At 46.5% G+C, this 22184-nt stretch overlaps 1 protein-coding gene across 3 annotated transcripts in view; it reads left to right on the plus strand.

Moving 5' to 3' along the window:
• BEND5 (BEN domain containing 5) overlaps positions 1-20019 on the plus strand; it is an 873054-nt gene extending 853035 nt beyond the window's left edge. Inside the window, exons 13-14 of one of the 3 annotated variants that reach the window (XM_074545835.1) lie at positions 8503-8599; positions 19854-20019. In XM_074545835.1, the coding sequence (XP_074401936.1) occupies positions 8503-8599; positions 19854-19968 (212 nt within the window). In that variant the 3' untranslated portion in view covers positions 19969-20019. The remainder of the gene's footprint in view (positions 1-8502; positions 8600-19853) is intronic. The other 2 variants (XM_074545834.1, XM_074545836.1) reach the window with 2 other exon arrangements.
• The last annotated feature ends 2165 nt before the right edge of the window (positions 20020-22184 follow it).

The raw sequence follows: 22184 nt of genomic DNA on the forward strand, positions 1-22184 counted from the left end.
TAAAGAAATAAATAATTCTGAATTTGCTGAATCCCGCCTGATCTCCCGGCTTTAAATCACTGCACTTTGTACTGAGCTCAGCTGAAATGCTGAACACACTGAAGCATGACTATTACTTGGAGACTGAAAGTGTTTTTAAAGGCACAGCCTCTGAGGCCATGGTCCTTTTTCCTTGCAGGATAGATTGAGAGAGGGGCTAAGCCAATTTCTGAGGACAAGTTGTCCCTTCCCTGCATTTGGCCCACTACAAGTACGGATGGTGCCTTGTTTTGACTTAACAAAGACTGACTAAAAGCAGAATAAATCCAATGTGTCTCTGAGCAAGTTAAGAGGCATCTTGACTTAGACCATCCAATAACCACTGGACTGAGTCCTTTTCCAGCTGGGTGACCCCAGGTAGGTTTCAGGAGGTCACCCACATCTGCTTAGACACTGGAGAGCAGATGCAACTGCAAACAGTTCCCCTTGGACTCTGCAGAACCTGTGGTGTCCCAGGCAGGGAAGGAAAGTTCCCTAAAATCCCAGTGAATCCTGCAATCACTGACAGCACTCTTCAGTTCTCTTTACTCAAAAACTTTAAACCCAGCTACACTCAGGCTTCTGTTTCTTAGCTCCCTGTGTTTCTTAGTTCCTCATATTTCTTAGTCAATCTCATTTCTTAATTTCTTCTTTGTAGGATTGCTCTTGTCAAAGCTATTGACTGTGCCCTGTCTGCCAGTGGAAGCTGCAGCCAAAGAGGGAAAATGTAGCACACAACAGATCACTGATGCCTGGTTGTGATTTATACAACTCATGAGCTTCCAGCAATTTAGAGATGAGAAATGGTTTATCCACACTTTGGTGTGTCGAAACACTCTTTATACCATTTATCTTGAAACTGATTTTGTTTGGGTGGTAGTAAATGTTATGCCCAAAGCAGTGGGTGGAATGTCTAATGGGAACTTCCAGACCTGGAGCAACAGGGATTGTCATGTTTGTCAGGGACTGAGAGGACCCCCAAAGAGTTCAGCTTATATTTTCCAGTGTATTTTGGGGGAGTTAATTACAATTGGAGAGTATTGTACTGTTCTTGCATTTCCAACCAAGCTGAAAACAACTGCTAAGGCTTTGTTTTTCATGCTGTTTTTCCCCCGTGCATTTGAGAACATTCATCAGTGATAGAAGGATGTGAATGCTGGATTTTCACTTGGAAATTTCTTCCCCTGTCCTCATCCCTTCTCAGTACATCAGAGAGAATCAGCTCTGTAATTTTCATTGACTGTGTAAAGAGCTGAGGTCAGCTAATCCACAAGGGCTCCTTCTCAGAGCTGGCAAGTAACCAGAATTAAACAATAGCAAAGATCAGAAATGTTAAAATCACAAAAGAGACTCATCCTATGTTTTCCTGCTACTCTTATTAAAGATCCATCAGACATTAATGTGAGACCAGTAAATTCAGGCCCAAATTAATTTTGGGACAGTTTGAAAGAAGCTGTTACAATCAGGTTTTAAATGCATAATTTTACAGTATGCCAATTTACAAAGTGATGCTGCTGCAATATTTTAATGAATTAAAATGTACTGATGCTGAAATTCATTCTTTCAGGGCTTTTTCTTTTTCAGCTGTGAGCTTGGCTGACCTCTGTCCCTCAGAAAACATCATCAGAGGTCAGCAACACCAAGATATTTAATAAACCGTTTTCTTTGGTCATTTTATAGCTTAGGGCAGATTACCATTTACAGGAGGGCCCATTTCCATCTCCCACTGGTGCAGAGGGACTGTAAGATGGACAAAATGTCACTTGCATGGAGCAATGTGAAGATGGCATGAGGACAATGGAGCAGCAGTCAGAGGTGTCCCTGTAAAATCATGCTCACAGCTCTGGGAAAGGCACGTCGATGCAGAGGTAAAATGGGCTGTGGCCCTGTGGTGTTCCCAGTGAGACATCTCAGCCCTCACTGTTGTGTGCTTGTTCGGGCACCCTGAATTTCCTGTACCTGTCTGTGTGTCTCGAATCCTCGTTGACTCAGGTGCTCCCTTCTCATGGCCCCACGTGTGGCAGCCACTCTGCAGCTCAGTGCCACGGGCAGGTTTCCATCAGCAGCACGATGGGTTCAGCTGGCACCTCCTTCACAGTGCCCAGCCTCACAAGCTGCAGATTTGGGGCACACTGGGGCTGCCCCACACTCTGCTCCCCTCCAGCCCCTGCTGCCCCTTGATCCAGCACCCCAGCAGGGCCAGGAGCCCTTGGCTTGTCCAGCCACAGATGTAAGAGCCAAAATGAGGGATGCAGGACTCCAGGGGCTCTCCAAATGCAGTTTATTGCATTCGAGAGGTTACAGCAGCCTAGGGTCGTGGGTGACAGAGCCTGTGCCCACAGCTGTCAGCTCCAGCTGCAGGCAGGCCTGGACACCCTTTGATTTTGGTAACATTGCACTATATACTTTTCTTTGCTGAGCATCTTAATACTATGTATCAAATCTATACCTTAACTTTTATCTATAGCCTATCATACCTACTGTAATTGCCATATTCATGTTACTATTCTCCAATCACTAAAAGTTAGTGCATTACAGTTTAAGCTAGAAGTTGTTTTTCAGTTTTCTTGCAGTGGAAGATTCTGAGACCTTTTTTCTACTTGCCACATTTGCTGGCTTGTTTGCCTGTTCTATCTTTCTGCTTGGTAAAAACATCTTCTTGTTTGGGGTGGGTTTATCCTTTGCTCTAAGCCATAAAAACCCCTTCTAACTAACACACCCTTTGCCTTCTTGGTTAGCCAGTAAGACTGGCTCAGCAATTCTTTTCTTATGTATCAAAACTTGCTGTCATCTCTATTCCTTCATCAGACTCAACATTTTAAAATCTTTCTGTTAAGCACACATATCTGTGACACTTTCTTGTCAAACTTTCATCCTTCCCAACACACAGGCTCCTGTGCAGCACCACCTTCTTCTCTGTTCTCCATGCCCAGGTGTTAGGTGGGGTCTGCCTGTTTCAGGTCAGCTCAGGAGGACAAAAGCAATGGCTGAAATTGAAATGAGTTCATGGGACACACGGCGTGGTCCCTGAGCACAGCCCCTCTGGCACAGATAAAACAGTGCTCTCCACGATACCTGTTCTCCAACCTCCTCTGTCAGAGCAGGAGAGAAAATTACAGGCCTCTGATTACTCAGGGAGAAGAGCACACAGCTCCCATCTTGGTAATTTCTTCCACCACAATCAGGCATTTCAGGAAAAGGGCCTGAAAGCCTGAAATAGTCGGTAAGGGATCTTTCCGCCTGGTTCCTTCCCTGATGACACACAAGAGGAATAAAAATGAAGGCTCGTCATTGCTGCTACCTTTGGCTTCTAAAAGTGTCTCTCCCATCTGGAATCAGGAACTGGGGCTGTTGGGAAAGAAAATGCTCTCCTTGGGGAAAGTCCCTGTGCTATTTCCAGGTTGGCAGTTCAAGGCTTTTATAGATTTTAAGGCTGGATGGTCTGGCTGAGTTTCTCGAGTTTGACCTGCTGAGTACCATGAGAGGGTATCCCCAGTAATTCCCACATTGAACCTGGTTCTTACAGCAGATATAGAAAGCCCAATCTCCTCCCCACACTCCCATTTTAGAAGCTTCCTCCTCCTTTGATAAAGATTTTGAAATATGTAACAGCTGTGAGAGGAATTGGGGGCATTTTTTCCCTGGAGTGAATCCCAGGGAAGGATGCATCATCAGCATCCAGACTTGGACCATGTTAAATGCTGGTGAAAAGCCTTGCAATAGCCCCTCTCCCCACCCTCCTTCACCACAGAGTCTCTATTTTGCCCCAGCCACACTTTGCTTTGTCCCCCATGAGATGAGATTGGGGCAGCATCTGTTTATTAGAGAGCAGTGTCAGCACTGTGAAACAAAATAGGTAAGTAACTGGTGAAAACAGCTCTGCTAAAATAGAGGACTAGCTCTGATCAGGCTTGGCATGATATAACATGGTGGTTTAAAGCCCTGTAATGCCATTTTCCATTAGAGCTCTTGTTCGAGTCGGGATGGGGTTTGATCCATTGATGGAGGCTGTTATAAGCAGATGAGAAAACTTCATCCATATTTCTCTTGAGATTGTGTGAAGCTGACAGTATGCTCACTGACCACAGTCATCTGGGACTCTACCAAACAAAATAACCCTCTTTTCATAAATAACAGGATCGTTGTGGTGGTGGACTGAGATTTGCTGTAAAATTCAGTTGTGTCAAACAAAGAGCTTCTTCTGGTTTTTAATTTGAGCTATTAAAAAGATTCATTTTTCTCTTTGTTCTCATTTTCCTTACCCTCTTTCTCCCTTTCCATTTTTTTTTCTTCCTCTCTGTCTGTCTTTAGGATAACTTAAAGCTGTTTGTCTGAAACAAAAGACTTGCGTGGGTCTGGCCAGTGGTGCCTCCGGACTGAATGGTCACATTTCAAATCCTACTTAGGATTAAACTTGGATGAATTCCATGAGCTAATAACCCAGTGCAGTGTTTCAAATTGATGGAGGTGCCGTCCTCTAGATGAGACATAAAACCAGAGATCCAATCTGCTTGGCAGAGACCCCACAGGACTTATCAAAGATGAGTGGGGGCTGCCAACTGTTTTGCCCTTGTCAAATCCTTACCACCATCACGGTTTCTCTTCCCGTTCCAAAGCAATGACACTGGACCTTATGAAAATGAGATGGTGAATTTGAAGGAGCCATCCTTTTTTTCTAATTATTTAAAGCAGTTTGCAGTGTCTGGCAGAAGGAGGAAAGAGAGATAATCCACTCACTTGAAAGTGGAATGACCCTGAATTTCAAAAAGCAAAACAAAAGCGAGCGAATGGTGCCACCATGCTCTGCAGCAGTGACATTATTAAAGGATCAGTGAGCTATTAAAGCAGCAACATTTAGTACCTCCCCTAATGACTTGTACTGCTAACTGGTTTCCAAATTGAGATTTTTATTGCCTCCATGCACAGACAGAACAAGGCTCTGTCTGCGCTTCCAGAGGCTGGAGCTTAAGCAGAATGTTCACAATAGGCTCAATGAATCGTGTCAGCTGAAAACTAGTAATGGCTGTGAGAAGGGTGTTTGCAGGAGGGACACTGGTTTCCACTTCCAAGTAGAAATATGGAGTATGGAGGAATGAGTCTGAGGAGGAAGAAGAGAGATCAGAAGGTGTTGCAGGTGCCAGTGAAGGTAAGGACACACCCAGCTGTTCCCAACATGACTCTCCCAAATACATTTTTACTGTCTTGTATGAGCTGAGCTCCCGTGATGTGAATAGCAGGGAAATGGCCTTCTGTCAAGTGCAGCTCAGGCTAGGAAGGGAGTTCCTGTGGGCACACAGCACGTGTGACTGCAGAAAGGAAGCTGGTTAAAAACCAACCAACCGACCAATCCACCCAGTGGAAGTGGGTTTGGGTTGCAGTAGCTGTTATTTACGTGCTCAGGATACTCTATAAGCCAAAGTGGAGCTCGAGCCTTCCGTGCACGAGAGATAAATGCAAATGTTATTGCTTTAATTTGTTTTCCTCTACCAGTTCTGCACACACGTGCTGCTGGTGCTTGCTGAGGGAGTCATGCCAGCTCTTGCCCAGGCTGGACAGTCACAGGGAGAGACCAATGCTCTGCCCCTGGTTTTATGTATCAGGTGCCTGATTTCCATGACAGAAACCGCTCATCCCTTGCAGAAGTGACAGGCAGAGCAGAGGGGGCAGGATGGCTGGAGAGACTAGTATTAGAACATGCACATTTTTTATCCCATGCTGGTTTGAGTCTCTTTTCATCATTGCTGATTGCAAGTTATTCCCATTTTGTGACTTTTCAGTGGATACATGTGGCGCTGCATTTCCAGTTTCTTCATGCTCTCCATGTCCATGCTCTGCAAAATGCCCTTACCTTTCTTAGCAATCTTAGCAAACAGGTCTCTCTCTATGTGGGGTGCAAAATATGTTCAGAACTGTAGGAAAATGGGGTGAAGTGGTGTGAGAGGCCCTTTTATGTTTCCTTACCCAAATTTCATGCAGCACCAGTTACACCTAAATCATTCATGTCTGCTCTGGGTTTAGCGTGTTCTTGAAGAGCTCTGGTCTGGAGATTTCCTGACGTGCTAAGGCAGGTTATTCCAGTGTTAGCTATCCCCAGCTTCAGAAAGCTGTTCCTAAGCTGAGCTCAGCAGTGGAACTGGATTCCTGCAGGTCAGGGTTAAGGCAGGAGCTCATGGACCCACTTCCTGGGCTGCACCCACTGCCATCCAAGGGCTTCCTCCCGCAGGACAGCAGGCCAGGAGCTTCCCACCGTGCAAACAAAAGCAATGCAGAGAGACAAAGAAAAGGGCAGCAGGGCCACTTCTGGCAGAGGAGCTTTCTGAGATTGCCACTGACAAAATGTCCTCGAGACTTTACTGAGTCCAATTACCACTTCATGTCTTTAAAGTGACGAGCAAATGAAAGAAACTACAAGATCAAGCCATGTTAGTCTTCTCAATCCCTTAAGTGTCTGACAGCCCTCTCCCCTTCTTCCTCTCTTCCTCAGACTACTCTGAACTCTTCACCTTCACCACCGCTTTGAGTCCACATCCACAGCAACCAGGCTGCCCCCAGCCGTCCCCAAATTCCAGAAACAACCACAAAACTCTTCCAGAGCAACACTGCCCTCCCTCGAATTGCTAAACTTCAGGCTGTCTCCAACATTCTGAGCCTCCCCGCATGCAGGGCTTGCCCAGCAATGCTGGTAGGCTGTGAGGGGAGCTTGCTGGGCACTCCCACAGCTGAAGAACAGCTGGGGAACAGCTGGTGCTGATCCACAGAGCTGCCTCTCCCTGTCCATGCAAACAACATCTGGGAGCACCAGCTGCTCCAGCTCTGCCCTGCTGCTGGCCAGGAGAACAGAGGTGCCCACAGCACACGTGATATGAGGATCAGGAGTGTGTCAGGATAGACCCTCAGAAGGGACAGAGCCATGGAACCATCCCCAGGCACAGCAGTGGGAGCTGGAAAAGCAGGATAAGATCATTGGAGAGAGGAATGGAATGTCAGGAGTCATCCTCAGCCACTAGACCTGACTGCAGCACTAGCAGAGCTGGTGGCTGGATTTTTGGAGAAGTAAAGACTGTCACATCAGCTTGACCTTCCTTATAAATAAATAAATAAACGATAAAGAGAGCTCACAGTGCTGTGTGAACCTGATGTCTCAGGCTGACTTGTTTTGATGTGTCTAATGTAAGTGGGCGGGTAATAAAAGCTTCATTTAGGAGCCAGTGCCTTCAGTGGCGCTGCTGGAAGCCCCTGGGATGCTGCATTTCTGGAATTTTCCTCTAATGGCAACATCAGCAGATAACTACTGATAAAGCAGAGCATGCAAACACGCACACAAAACACCCCAGCAATGGTTTATCCTCCTGGGCTGCTGGGTGTTGGATGCAGAGATCCCTTCAGACTCCCCAGGTGCTGAGCCCACCTCAGCTGCTGCAGCAGCCCTGCTGAATGCTCCTCACCACCACCCTCTGGGGCAGTGCCCTGGAGCACCCTGAGGTTATTGAGGGTAGGTATCAGTTCAAAATAGGAAAATAAAGGAGCCTTCAGTCCCCACAACACAGCTGTGGATAATGGAGCCCACTGGTATCTCCCAGCTGGACAACACCCTGTGGATGGTAAGGGGATGCTGCTCTGTAACAGGCAGGCTTAATGCTGACTTCTCAGATGAGCAGCAGGTTCACCCCATGGATGTGTTGTCTGGGATATTGTTTTTCAATGCAATCCACAGGTTATTCAACTTCTTTGTCAGCAGCTGAGTCTTCAGGAAGGTCTGATTCCTGTGCCCCTGAGGTCTCCATGGCAGCTTTGATGTGCAGCACCTGCCTAATGCTGGGTTTAGGGGTCAGCTGGAGGAGAAATTGTGGCTAGTGAGAAGAAACACCAGAGTTACTGCTGAACTTGTTAAGGTAACCTGCTGTCCTTCCAGGTTGGTGCTAAAATCACCATTTCAGGTCCTGAATGCAACACAGGGAAAGAAGAGTGAATGCTCCCATGACACTCTGGGGGTCAGAGCTAAAGGTGTGCAGGGCTACAGCATTAATCCCAACCTTCAGTACACTGGTCCATGGCAGGTTCACACCGTGGTGTAGCTGACCTTGTATCCTGGATACAGAAATACTGCCTGTATCCAAGCATTTTAAGGTAATTATTCTCCCTGAATGTGGAAATTGGAAGGCCCCTTTTGTCTAGTGTATTATTTCATGAGAACCATGGGGATCTGCAGCCAGGCGTGGGGGGAAAGGGAGGTTGTTTCCTCCTGTCTGTGTTTCTATGCAGCATCTGCCTGTGAAAACAAGAAGCAAACAAGATGACCCCCACCTTATCTGCCAGTGTAAGTCAATTTTACCTGGAGACTGAACTCTGTGGGATGGTTGATGTAAAACTTGCTCTTGCATTAAATAATAATAACTTATCTTTAGACTCTGCTCTTTTTTTTTAAATTACTATTATTATTACTTTTAATGATTAAGAAAACGCTCCTTAATTAAAAACTCACAGATATGAAGCTTGGAAGAAATGTGGCCAGGACATTCTTGGATTACTACAGGCTGAACTCCTTGGTGGAGGGACCACTCGCACCGACTCCTAAAACTCGGTAGGTCAGAAAGTAATTTCTCTTGCTTCAGCTGGGCTGCTCTTTTAATACCTTTACTGACTAAACTTCAGTGCTACTGCATTACGGCTTTATAACATGTGCTAGTCTAACTGTGCTTATTTTATTGAAATTCCATTTGGAAATAAAGCATTTGTGATCAGGAAAGATACCTGGTTTATGTCTGAAAAAATATTCAGAGGATTTTGGAGATATCGATATCTTTCCTGAATTCTGTCTGCTGTGCACCAATCTCACCCCAGTATCTTTAATGGACTTACTCTTCATTTATCTCCCGAGAGCGAATCAGACCCGCTTTTATTTCGCAAAGTTTTAATTCTGGAAGTGAAAACTTTTTCAGTGCTTCAGGAAGTGACTGGCAAGCCTGTGCTGAGGCAGAGCTCTCCCCCTGCCTTGGAGCTGTGCTGGCAGCCAGAGGCAGGATCCTGCTGCCAGCCCAGCTGGACACTCTGCCCAGGGATCCCCTCTCACCCCGAGCCCCTGCTCCAGGTTCACAACCAGCTCAGGGGGTGTTAGCCCAAAAGGAAGTGGGGTGTGAAGTCAGGCACTGGTGAGCAAGGCACAAAGGCATGAAATGCCCAGGCTTGGCTCCTTGCAGCACTGCTGGTCCTTCTCTGGTGCTGGCCAGCTGCATCCTTTCAGTGTCCCTTAGCTTGTGTGAGGGGCAAGGGAGATATCACTGAGCTGTGTAACAGCATCCAGAGGGGAGCAGCGCAGGAACCTGAGCACCTGTTTCATGGGAAACATCATACTCAGTACTTGCCTCTGTTCTGAGAAAACAGCAATAATGCCTCCAAACAGAAAAAAAATCAATTAAATGCATTTGGACCAATTGGAATGTTTCGTTTGGGTTTCAACTCTTAACAGCACAACCAATATATATAGTTTACATTTTGATATATAGTTTATATTTTGTAATGGAAAAGGCAATTCCAAATTGGCAAGGGAGGCAGCTGAGCCTTGAGATTTTCCTGCTTTTTTATTCCCTTAAAAGAGTAGCTGTGGGAACGTTCCTGGTTTGCAAAGGAACACTTTCCTACTGAAGATTTTCTAGTGATGTGTAAGATGGATGTTGCAAATATCAGCCCAGACCAGAAAGCAATTGCTGGAGTTCCTTTAAAAATCCTCTCACTGCAGCCTTTCTGGCAGCTCCTCATACATGTGGTCAGAGCCAGGCTGCCTGTGTCAGGCCTGCTTTGAGCCCATCTCCCTTTTCTGTTTGTGATCTTGACACCACAGTTTAGGCTGGCTCAAGGAGGATTGTCAGCACTGCAGCTCTGAATGCTCTTATCTGCAGAGACCTGCAGGGTTAGCAGAGAACAGCATCCAGCATCTCCCTCTCCTCCGGAAATTGAATGTATCATCTCTCTCAGACTCCCAGGGGCCACAGCCTCCAAGGCTAAAAACCCACAACTATTACTGAACCTAATTACCACCTGACAGCAGAGTGCTCTTCCATAGCATCATCCAGTTACCTCATCAAAAGGAATGGTTGTTTGCTTTCTTCATTTTAAATTAAAGAACCACTGACAGTGGTAACTGAAGCATTTTAATCTCATCAAATATCCATGTCCATCTCTATAGAGACAGCCACGCCAGCAGGGAAAGATACACATCTCTAATCGGGTTGCACAGAGCAAATTCTTCTTGTCCCCCCCACCAGAGCCTAATGCAGTGAGGGATCTTTTGTTTGGGGGGTGCCACCTCACAGTAAAATCCTAAATACAGTCAATGTTCTGCCCTAAGCCAACAGATGTTTAAGGAATGGATTTTTAAAGATTCATGTTGTTTATTTCCCGATGGATTTCAAATACCAGCTTTTCCCTGTAAGTAGATAAATGCCTTCTATTTGTATCCTAGGCTTTGTCATCTGACATTTGATCAGAGCCTTTATATATACATATATATATATATATATATATATATATATATATATATATGCCTTTATATATATATATATATATGCACCTAAAATGTACATCATGAAATTGTTCTTTGAAGCTGCTGTGTTAACTGCAATCCTCTTCAAAAGGAATTGCTGCAAACTGCTGGGAAACAGAAGGGAGATGGCTGTAGCTTTAAATATGCCTTGGCTAGGCAGTGGCACTAGGAAAGGACTGGAATATGTAAAATGATACTAAATATCTGTGTAATCAGGACTAATTATATGGCACGGTTATTAGAGGAAACAGGACATGTTGTGCCCACAGTTTATGAAAATATATTTAAACATTACTGGATTTCACATAGTCATTGAAAGAAAGCTGCAGAGTTAATAAACGTGTAAGGGACAGCTAATTGCCTGCTTTGTCCCAGACTAGGACAGGCAGAACAATTTCTGTTTGAGGGAATTAGTGCAGCCAAAATGTGTTAGAATGACAGGCCTGGAAATAGCAACAACCTGCAACACTTCCAGAGCACGTCTGACCGCAAGGAAGGAAATGTTTGTGTTGGAAACACCGTGTTTTGGAGAAGGAAATTGAGGCACATAGAGGGAGAGGTGGATCTGAGGGTCAGAAATAGGGCTGGTACCCAAATTCAGGCACCTTTACAAGAGCTTTGTCCGTGCAGTCAGGCTGTGAGAGAGCAGCCATCCTACAGCATAGGCAATGCAGGCAGTTCAGTGGGAATGGGATCAGAATCATCTGGAGTAAGAGGCAATAACTGATGGACCAGGTCTGGTTACAGAACAAGACTGAGGCTGGAGGTGGGGCACCCTCTGCTACCAAAAATGCAGCTTATTTCAAGGGTCAAGAGAAATAATTGTATCTGTATACTCTGTATAACATCATTATGTGCCTGTAAGTGAATCCAACTGGTTGGCTGGACCTGGGGTTAAATTCCACTTGTCCTTGCCTACAGGAGCCCAAATGCCACCTGTAGACCAACATATCACAGAATCACAGATTGGTCTGCATTGGAAGGGACTTTAAAGATCATCCAGTTCAATCCCCTAGATGGTGGACCTTCCACTAGACCAGCCCCATCCAACTTGGCCTTGAACACTTCCAGGGATGGGGAATCCACAGCTTTTCTGGGCAACCTCTTCCAGTGATGGAGCCCAGCACAGCTCATCCAGCTCCTCCCAGAACCCTTCAGCCCTTTCCTCTGACTGAGCTCCCTCAGACATCCCTCAGCTTCCCTTAGAGTGACCACAGAGTTTCCCACAGCCTGCAAAGGAAGGTCAGGTTTGAAGCAGAAACCCCAGAGTGTCCTGCAGTCCTCAAGGCAGGGAGACCCTGTGATCCCAAGCAAACACCCAGCTCACAAAGATAATGTCTGCTGTTATCTGCATGCTATGTAATTATTTTCCTGAAGGTGATGTGTCTGCAACCAGGCAGGAAAGCATCAGTGACTCAGCTGAGGAGGGCAAGAAGGTTAGAATATTTTCCTCTGTGAGCTAATGAATTAAAAGCCTCGCTGAAAATGCTGGATGCTCTTTGGAGTGACAAGCCAGCAGGCCCATGAATTTCTAGCAGGGCACGAGAGAGCTCTGTGCTGCCTGCAGGAGCTGCTGGAGAAGAGAGCACTGCCACTTAGCTGTGCTTGAGAGAGGCTCAGAGAGCCTGTCCTGGACACCAAGACAGCTCTCTAAGGGTGGGTTAAGTGGGCACAGAGCTGTGGAGCTGTGCAGAAAGGGGCTGTTGGACAGCAATGAAGGTTCATGGCCTTCCTCTCCTCTTGTTCCTTTCCTAAGTGACCAGAGCTCCACTCCCAGGGCACTCACTTGGGAACCATTTGAGTGGGGCTCCCTTTGATGCTGCCAGTGGCACAGGGAGCTCTTCCTCTCACAGAGTCTCTGTCCTGCTCTCACATCTTTCTACTTGTGCCAGAGGAAAGGTTAAGACTTCTTGGGCTGAAAGTGTGAAATGTCCTCCTCTGAAAGGAGGCTAATAAAAGGTGAAAAATTTGTAAGAGATTGAGACAGCAAGAGCACACAGCTGTTACAGAGAATGACTAAGGTGGAAAAGTGGAACTTTTGGTGAAAAATTCACAAATGCCAATCAGCTTGCACTGCCTGAAGCTCATCCCTTTGCCCATATCAGCATTTCTCTGTTATTTCACTCTGGCTCCCTGGCTGTGACAGAGCCCAGCATCAGCAGAGATCTTCCCTCTTTAGACCTCTGACATTTTCTCTCTAAGAACCACCAGGTCCATGTTACTCATATTCTGGGCACACTGAATTTCAAATTCTAGATGTTCTGAGTGTTTAAACAGCTTTGGCAGAGGTTAGGGAAGATGGGCTTTGAACAGAGACAGCGTGGGTATCTTGAGAAATCCCACCTGGGCCTTGCTGGTGGAGCATTCTGCAGCTCATGTCTGCCCCATATTTTCCTGTAGGTAAAACCCACAGAACTGCTTTAAGTTTCTGTGTTCTTCTCACAGAAGTGCTGGAAAAGAAATTCCTTCCTATGTGGGAACCTCACAATTGCTGCTCTGATGTACATGAGAGAAAGGCCCAGAAGAAGATGAATAATTCTAAGAGCATGGATTTGATGGCATGTGGCAAATAGTGCCTGGGGCCACACACTGAATGAAAAAAGGACAGAACAAAATATTGACTGGCCCTTCATTAATTGCTGTCTGTCCATCGTGCCCTGAATAAAGCAGCAGCTTGTTGAAGAAAAAGTAGGCTGTGATGAGGTAATTAAAGACCCCATCAGAAGGCATATCTGCCAGGAGGTTGAATTAAAATTGCTCTGACAGCCTTTATTCTGGCAATTCCTCCTTTTGCTGCTTGACTTTGCAGCTCTAATGATGATGTATGAGAGCCCAGCTGTGTCTCCAGCAGGCTGGATGTGCCCACGGGACTGTCCCACCATGCTTACAGGCCATGGGCACTGCCTGCAGCACCACACTGGCTTGGGATGGGAAAGGCTTTGTGTGTGGACACTATATGACCAAAGGTAGGTCCTTCTGCCTGGACAGCTCATTTTGAGCCCCATCTCAACACTCAGCAGCTGTGCCCAGAGGTTGTGTGGGCTGGCAGGCTCTGACACCATGCCAGGGCTGTGCTGCTCTCTGGCATGTGCTGAGTGCAGGCCCTTCTGCCCCACTGGGTCTGCAATGTTCTCTTGAGTTCACCTCTACCTGTGTTTCAGAAAAACTCCTCTCTACACTTTCAAGCTCAGGATTTTTGAGGTTTCACCTACATCTGGTTGTGCTTTCTTTGACCTGGCCATGACTGATGTGAGAACTGGGATTGAAGCCACCTCCCTGCTTTATTCCTGACAGGCTTTGCTTCCATCCCCAGCTCACGTGTCCCAAACTTAAATTATTGTCTTGTTGTCTTTTCTCCCACCATTTTCAGAGGCTAAGAGGAGAGCAGAGTGTAATAAACAGGAAAAATGTTCTAGACTAAATGAATGAAAGGTCAGCAAAACCTCTTAAAATTTGCAGAGGGAGGAAATGGAATGAGGGCAGCAAAATAGAACAACTTCAATTTGGTTTCCAGGTCTGTAAATTGTGTTAGTAATGGAAGAAATACTAAGGTTTAAAGGCAAATTACCGGTTTTGCCTAAAAAAATAACTTTGTGGGGTTTTTCCCCCTTCTTTGTTGGTGATTATAATCAGCTTGCTCCCACACACATCTGCACATTGTATGCAACTCTTGATACTTGTAGCTGTCACTAAAGAACACCTTCCAGGTTTTGAACGGTGACATTTGCCTGGGTTCAGTGAAAAGGATCCATTTACAGAGTTTAGAGATGTGCAGTGCTTGGCCAGCTCCCAGCAGAGGCTTCACCAAAATTCCTCATTACAGCAATTAGCTTCTCCAACACTTGGGAACAAGGCTGCCAGCTGCAAGGATTTTACCCTGGATTTGAGCACACTAAAGTACATGCAAACACCTAAATACATGTCCAGCTTGGTGCTGCTCTTGGAGACTCCCTGACCAGAGGAAGTATAAAAATACTTCAGGATGGGGAGCTGATGTGCCTGATGGGGGGCCTAGCAGGCAAAAATAATCTGCATTACTGTATGAAGTAGTCAGGGTCCATGTTAACAATCCTTTTCAAAATGAAGGTGCTGTCAGCTGTTTTAATTTAATTTACTACACTTTAATTTACTTTTTGGAAATGAGCTAAATGAATAAATTGAATTATGGCTACTTTAACTCCGAAGGAGCATATCACATAAGAGCTTGCTGTGGTTTCACTAATCAGCTTTGCATTTAAACCCTAAATGTATTTAGATTAGCTCTCCCAGGCATTCTCACATAGGTATGCCTGCAGGTACCCACCTGCTTTCCTTCTCCTTCCCTGGTCCTGCTGCTCTGAGGAAGCCAGAGCTCAGTAAGCAGATTTACAGTGTTTGTGTTACTTCATGCATCACCCTGGCCTGGGATTTGGAAAGCAGGGACCTGTGTGAAGGGGGGGTTGATGTGGATAATGTCTGATGTACACAGGATGTTAATCCCAATGTCCTGCTGGTAACTTGAACGAGCTCAAGAGACTGCCATTTCCTGCTACATCTCCTCAGGTGAGTGCAGTCCATTATTGTCCTGCTGCTCCTTTGGAAATGGGAGGACAGGAGCCAAGACTAAACCCATTCCTGTGCTCTCTGCAGCTGGGTCAGCAGAGGCACACAAGGCTGGCTGTGTGTGAGCAATGCTTGCAATTGTGGCTCCTTCTCTTATGTGAGCTACGAACTAATCATTCCTGCCTCTGGGCACTGTCTCCTGGATAAAGCAGGTGTGTCTTGCTTCACTGAGCTGGGGAGGGAGGCCAGGAACTGAGGGATGGATGGCAAGCAGCAGAATCCCTTCTGTGGTGGAGGGAGAGATGTGCACACCCTCTAACCTCTGCCTTCTCTATAAGCAGTATGGGCTAGCCCCTGCTCTCAGAAGGGCAGAGCCATAGGATATGGAGCTGATGAGATTTCCAGGTAGTTCTGGGATTCTCCACACGCCACTTTAGTGGGGTTTGGATGGCCCAGAAGTCACAATGTGCTGTAATGGATGGATGGGCACCTGGCAAACATGACTACATGTTCACTTAATGGAAATAGGTGCTGGTGACCGCTTGATAAAAAGAAAAATCAAGCCTGTGGTAATGTCTGAGCATTTCTGACCTTTGCTCTAACATTTCAAATTTGTTTTTATTGCTTCTAATTGGCCTTGCTTTGGAGCATGCACATTATCTAACTGTCAGGGCACAGGCTGTCATTATCTGCTGGGTCATTTGGTTTGTGTTCTGTATGATTGAAACTTGTCAGGCATTCCCAGAAAATACTGCGCTCCCCTTGCAGTGTCAAACATGGAGCTGGTTAATTGTGCATCCCTGAGAGTGAAGCATTGGGACTGATCAGGCATTGATTGTTTAGCTGAGATGGACACAATGGAAATGTGTCTCCTCTGTTTGGAGGGGAAAGTGTAAAAATTAGATCAGCAGCAACACAACAGCGGCCAGATTTCTTAGTCTCGGGGATCAGAGGTCGCCCATTTTCCAGCCTTGATGACTCATTTTTGATCCCACTCACATGGCTTACATAACTTTATTTTTACCTCCCTTTGCAATTTAAACACCAATTCTCTTCTGTTTTGACTTTCCTTAATACACCAGCTGCAAAGTCACTAGCTCAAATCTCCCCACCTTGCCTTGCTTCATGAGATGCAAACAAAAGTCAAGAAATGTGTGCATGAAAGAGCTCAAAATGCCACAGCAGCCAAATGTGCCCCCGCTGGTGGCTCTGCAAATCCCAACTCATCCAAAACAGCCCAATTTGTAAGTCTGCTAATTCACATTAAGGCCTTTAAGCTTTGGTAACAATTAGAAATCCAGGTGCTGTTATTTTGGATGTGAACACTACATTCAGAGCAGGGCTTGTCCTGTAGATGGGCTGGGAGAGCTGCAGGCAGCAATAGCAACGTCCCCAGTTTTGCAGAGTAAAAACAAGCTTTGCTGGGAACACCAGGCTCTTAGACCTCAGTGTGAATTATGCATCTGCTGTACTTAGATAGAAGCAATTTTCCTGTTGAAATCAGAGGTTGGCATTTTTTTTCCCATGGGGTTCTGTAACTCAAAATTGTGTTGAGATCAAGCATGTAGCAAAGGCTTTTTTAGCTCTAAAGGTGAATGTATTCAGATTATTCAAGTGGTGATTTTTTGGATGTACAATTAGTTGAGTGGGAGATGTGGTATAAATTTGGTATTGTAATTGCTATGCCTCTGAGATTTCAATTTGCAAAGCAGTTTGCATGGCTGCACGATTAACTGTTGTCTGTGCGATGAACATGCAGCAGAGCTGGGCTTTGATTGTGGCTGTCAATTGGCTGTATGTCCAAAAAAACACTTTGTCACAAGTACCTGATGTGAACTGAGTGGTTGATCCTCATGATGCTTCAGTTCAGTGGATGGCTGAAAAAGGCCAATGTCTAAAAATCTCACCTCTAAGTACTGTTGGCATGACAGGATTTCCTTTTCCTGTGTAAACCAAATCAGGAAAAAGGAAGTTTAGGACCCATTTTTATCCTCTTTTCATATTTTGCATTATATTTTTTCCTTCACTTGCATAGAGGAGGGTGGGAATGACACTGAGCAGCGCTGCTGGGTGACTGGAGTGGGTGCAGAGAAATTGGACCAGGAGCTGAGCCCTGCTGCCCACCCAGTGTTGGGAGAGGGCAGGAAGGCTGTCAGCAGTGACATGGGCAGTGCTGATGCAGCCCCAGGGCAAAGTATGGGCTGCCAGGCTGGCTTCCTGATATTTTTCATGAGTCTCCATTTGGTTCACAGCTGCTGCTGCGTTTGGGTCTCCAGTGCTGTCTAGGAACATGTCAATGTAATTAGACACAGAACCGGAGAAACTGCTTGTTCTCACTTCCCTGTGCCTTTCAGGTCTCCCTCCCAGGGTCCTCATTTATTTATTTTTGTCTCAATGTTTATCTCTTCAAAATACCACTATGCCTTAGGTTGGTGATTGAACTGTAGAGATGCAGTAAATGTAGCAGCTGTGACAGTGGGGAGGGAAGGGCTGGTGGAGGTAAAGCCCTCTAAGCCCTGGGTCCCATCAGCAACTACATTATTACAAATTTTTAAAATGTATATTAAAACTTCCTTCTGCAAATAAAAGCAGAAGTACTGAAAACCATATCCTTGTGTGGTGAGAAAGGCAGGTTTCTCTGTGTCACTACAGAGGAGCCCAATTCCTTGGGGTGAGTCAGGGTGCAGGGATCAAGAAAAACTGGGGTTCCATCAGCTCTTTTCAGCTCTTCCCAGGTGTGCTGCATGGCCTTTGGCAGATCACTTCACCTGTGACATGTGACACGGATGTGTGACACGGATGTGTGACACAGATGTGTGACAGAGCTCCTCTCCCTCACAGTGTCTGAGGCCCAGTAGGGTTTGGTACAGCACCAGCACCAGCCTGCCCAGGGTCAGCAGCTGCCCTGGGGAATACAAAATCTGACCTCAGAGGGAGCAGACTGAGAGCTCAAAGAGCACATCAGGCACAAGGAGAGAATTTTCTCATTTGTGCCCTGCCACAGCAGTGGGGGAAAATGAGCAAAGCTGGCAAGGCATGGCTGAGGGGCCCAAGAGCTGCCTGAGGGAGCACCCTGAAGGGTAGCTGGAGCCCCTTGGCTGCTGTGAGCAACACTGACAGCACAGTGTCAGCACACTGACAGCCTTCCTTGGGATGGGAATGGATAGCTGGGTTTTTTAGCCGCTTGTACAAAGGAGAAGCTGTCTGAAGGTCTATCTGCAGGGGATGGTGGTGCTGCTCTGGGGTGGGTGTGGAGGGACCCCACTCTCCAGTGCAACTCCACAGGCAGGCTTGTAGGGCAGCCAAAGATGGTTCCTCTGGCTCCTGGTCCCAGTGTTTTTCTCAGAGACAGCTTTTCAGTCCCACTGAGAGCCACCAGAGCTGGCAGGGGCTGTGAAGGGAAGGTCCCTGCTCTGGGACAGCCCAGTGCTGGCTGAGCCTCCCTGAATGAGGGATGGTGCTGCTGGACCCACACCCTCTGCAACTCAGCCTCTCATCAAGCAAAGCCTCTGGACACAATGGTGTGAGTTGTGACCTTTTTTCCCCAGGCCTGGCTCTGCCCAGACAGACAGACAGACAGACCAGGGCTGAGGTCTGTCTTGTGCCCATCTTGCTGTGAGCAGTATGCCAGGACCTGGGGGAAGAGGGGCAGTGAGTGTGGCAGGCTGTGAGATGGAGGATTTTAATTACAACCTCTAAGCAAAATAGCTCTGTAAGTAAACAGAACAGAAATGTTGCAGAATTAACTGTTAGCAGAGATTTATTTTTCCTTAAAGTAGCAAAAATTCATCATGCACACTGTAAACACATACACAGAGGAGTGTTTGCCTGGGAAACGAGTAATGAGACTTAGTTCCTTATCAGGAACTGAAGTGTTACAAAGCAAGTCTTTCCACCAGATAAGCTGTGGGAAGCTGGGGAGCTGGTTCTGTGGTGCTGGGCTGTGAAAAGCTCAGTTCTTAGCCTGTGAACTCCTGGGGCATCACTGCAAAAAGCACTTTGTATTTATCACAACCCTGCTCCTTTGGAGGCCAGTTATAAAACTCCCACAGCTCTGCTGGGGCTGTAGCCTGAAAGGGGCACTGGAAACTCCAAACTATACTGACAACTGAAATTTGGCTAGATAATTCGAGTGAGAAAATTGGAGCTAGAAAATTGGAGTTATGGGCACAGTGCAACAGCAGTATCACATCTTTGTGGGCTCTTTGAAGGCACTGGTCTGGATGCTGGAAGAGCTGGCATCATGTGCTGGTTGTTCCTGGCCACACAATCAATCTGTCCCCAAAGACTCTGACCCAGCTGTGAACACCCCTGGCAGTGGGGGCAATCCAGCTGTGAGCAGATGTGTGAACCCAGCCATCCTGGGAATGGTACATGCCCCAGAAGGAAATATTCACAGTGAGAGGAGGGCTGTTCATGAGCAGAAATGAAGGGACCTCAGTGTGAGAAAACAGCGGGAAGGGCTTCACCCAAAGAGAAGTAATGGGACCCTTCTCTTGGAGAGCTCAGAGCTAGCACAAAGCCCTTGAATCCTCCTGGAAGGACTAACCCTGTTCTGGCCAGAGAGGGATGGGACCAGCTGGTCTTCAACACCTCTAATTTGTCTCGAGCTGCCAAAACCTTCCTTACAGACGCATTTCACAGTGAGACTTCACACACAGCTTCTCTTCAGAGCGCACCCCACTCACGCTGACCTGCTGCTGGAGCACTGCAGGGGCTGACAGCATCTATCCTCTCTCTCTTTCTTTGGCAGGAAGGACAATGTGCCACCCTATAAATGCACTGCCCAACGGGGCCCAGGGAACAGCCACGCTGGAGGAAAACCCGAGAAGAGGAGCCTGAAGGACTCGTCTGTGTTCACACGCTGAGAGGAGAGGAGAGGAGAGGAGAGGAGAGGAGAGGAGAGGAGAGGAGAGGAGAGGAGAGGAGAGGAGAGGAGAGGAGAGGAGAGGAGAGGAGAGGAGAGGAGAGGAGAGGAGAGGAGAGGAGAGGAGAGGAGAGGAGAGGAGAGGAGAGGAGAGGAGAGGAGAGGAGAGGAGAGGAGAGGAGAGGAGAGGAGAGGAGAGGAGAGGAGAGCTGTAGGGCAAGGCGGAGGAACACGTCGCAGTCAGGAATCAATGATGTTTCTTTTTTTTTTTCCCAGACAAATATTTCTAAGATAACAAATAGTCCAAGGAGCAAAGAGGGAGAGGGAAATTAGCTAGAAATTTTACTATTGATTCTTTTTTATTTATAGATGGTGAATCAATTTCAGGGCTTTTTTTTTTTTTTCCCCTATCTGTGAGGGGAAAAAAAGAGTGAACTGATAGATTTGCAGAAATCATTTGTGGTGTCTGAAAAGCTATTTGTTAAAATGAGAAAGCCTCTCCTTCCTCCACCAGTCCCCTTCTCTCTCTTTAAAGGGGTAATCCATACAATGAGCTAATGAGGGAGTCCTGGCTTCTCTACTGCACCATCTGATGTCCCCCCTTTTAGTGATGGGCTCAGCCCTTATGCCTACTGCATGTGCTAGTCCTGTTAGCTTGCATTAAGAGAGCCTGATAAATAGCTTCTGGGAGCCAGGCAGGTGCTCCTCAGTGTGCAGTTTATCATCCACTGCATGGCTGGGTTTTTTGCTCTTCTATCAGATCATTTGAGGAGAGGGGTCGTGTGAGAAATGGGACTGTCAGCCTGCAGCATGAAACTTGCTGTGAGACCTGTCCAACCGACAGGGACAATGACCCTCCATCAAAAACTGTTTGGGATCTGGAAAGACCAGACTTGCCATGAGATGTATGATTGAGGCAGTGTGAGTCAAGAGTAGTGCTGAAAGGGGTGAACAAACAGTGGTGTGTAAGAAACCCCAAGTAAAACCTCAGCACCTCCCCATTACATGGACAGCATGTGAAGTCTCTGCTCAAAGCCACAGTCACCAGGCAGTCTTGTCTCCTGCAATGTGTGACCCTCTGAAATATCTGGCCTTGATTCTCAGACTGGAGACAAAAAGAAGATGGCCCAGAGTGGAGTCTGAATGTATCCCAGGGGATGGAAAGGGAGAATGCACTTAGAAGTGCTTCTTCTCAACCCATCAGGAGCCTTGGGAAGCAGCTTCTCTTCTGCCTTCTGCCAGGAGCTGGGCTGGAATGGTGGCTGGAGGCAGAGAAAGTGCCAAGACCCAGCAGGAAAGAGAGGGACAGGATGAATGAGACTGAAGGTGAAAAAAGATGAGTGAAACATGAGCTGAATGAGCTCCGCTTGGTGTGGGGTGGCCCTGAAAAAGTACTAACCCCAAACACTGTTCTCTAGTGAAAGAAATGTGTTGGTTGTCCCTCTCCTCTTTCCCAGGACAGGAATGCCATGATCTAGGACAGAGTCAGGCTGAGCTGGGTCCCACATCCCAGTGGACCTCCTGGGAGCCAGTGGCACACGGTTTCCATCCAGTTTGTATTACTGCAGCCAGAATGAGTGAGCAGTGACAAAAGCTTGGTTCTGCATGTCTCTGAAGAAGGACAAGCTACTCAGGATCTGCCAAGCCTTGAGCTGAATGCATCTGTGCATTGGCCACACATTAGCTGGGCTTTCCTTAGTTGCTGTCTGACAAAGGGAACTCACTTGGAAGCAAGAAGGAGGTATCCCAGTGTAAGGAAAATTATTTAAAACACCAAGCAAACTTGCTACGGTCAGCATTTCAAGGTGAGAGGGTTAAACTGTGTGCATTTTTGGGGAGAATAAAATGCCTTCATATGATGAATTCCAAGGCCTCCAAAAGGCACAGTGCTGGCTCTCTGTCTCCAAAAGCAGAGTAATGAATAGCAGTGACAGTGTGATAATTAAAATGACCTCTTGGAGATATGGATTAGAAGGTACGCAGGGGGGAATAAGTTCTCCTTTGAATTAATCTAGTGCTAATTTATGACTATCATTGGCTTTTATAGGGTTTTAGTGGAAGACTTTCAAAGTTGGTTTACTGGAGTTAAAATGTTCTTTCTCATGTTCATTGCAAAAACACTTGGAGAATTTTTCATTATTTATTTTTGGATGTTACTATATATACATGCATACATATATATATATAATGAGAGAGTTTCAATATTTGCTTAGCTGC

The sequence above is a fragment of the Zonotrichia albicollis genome, chromosome 8, assembly GCF_047830755.1.
Source record: "Zonotrichia albicollis isolate bZonAlb1 chromosome 8, bZonAlb1.hap1, whole genome shotgun sequence".
Lineage (NCBI taxonomy): Eukaryota > Metazoa > Chordata > Aves > Passeriformes > Passerellidae > Zonotrichia > Zonotrichia albicollis.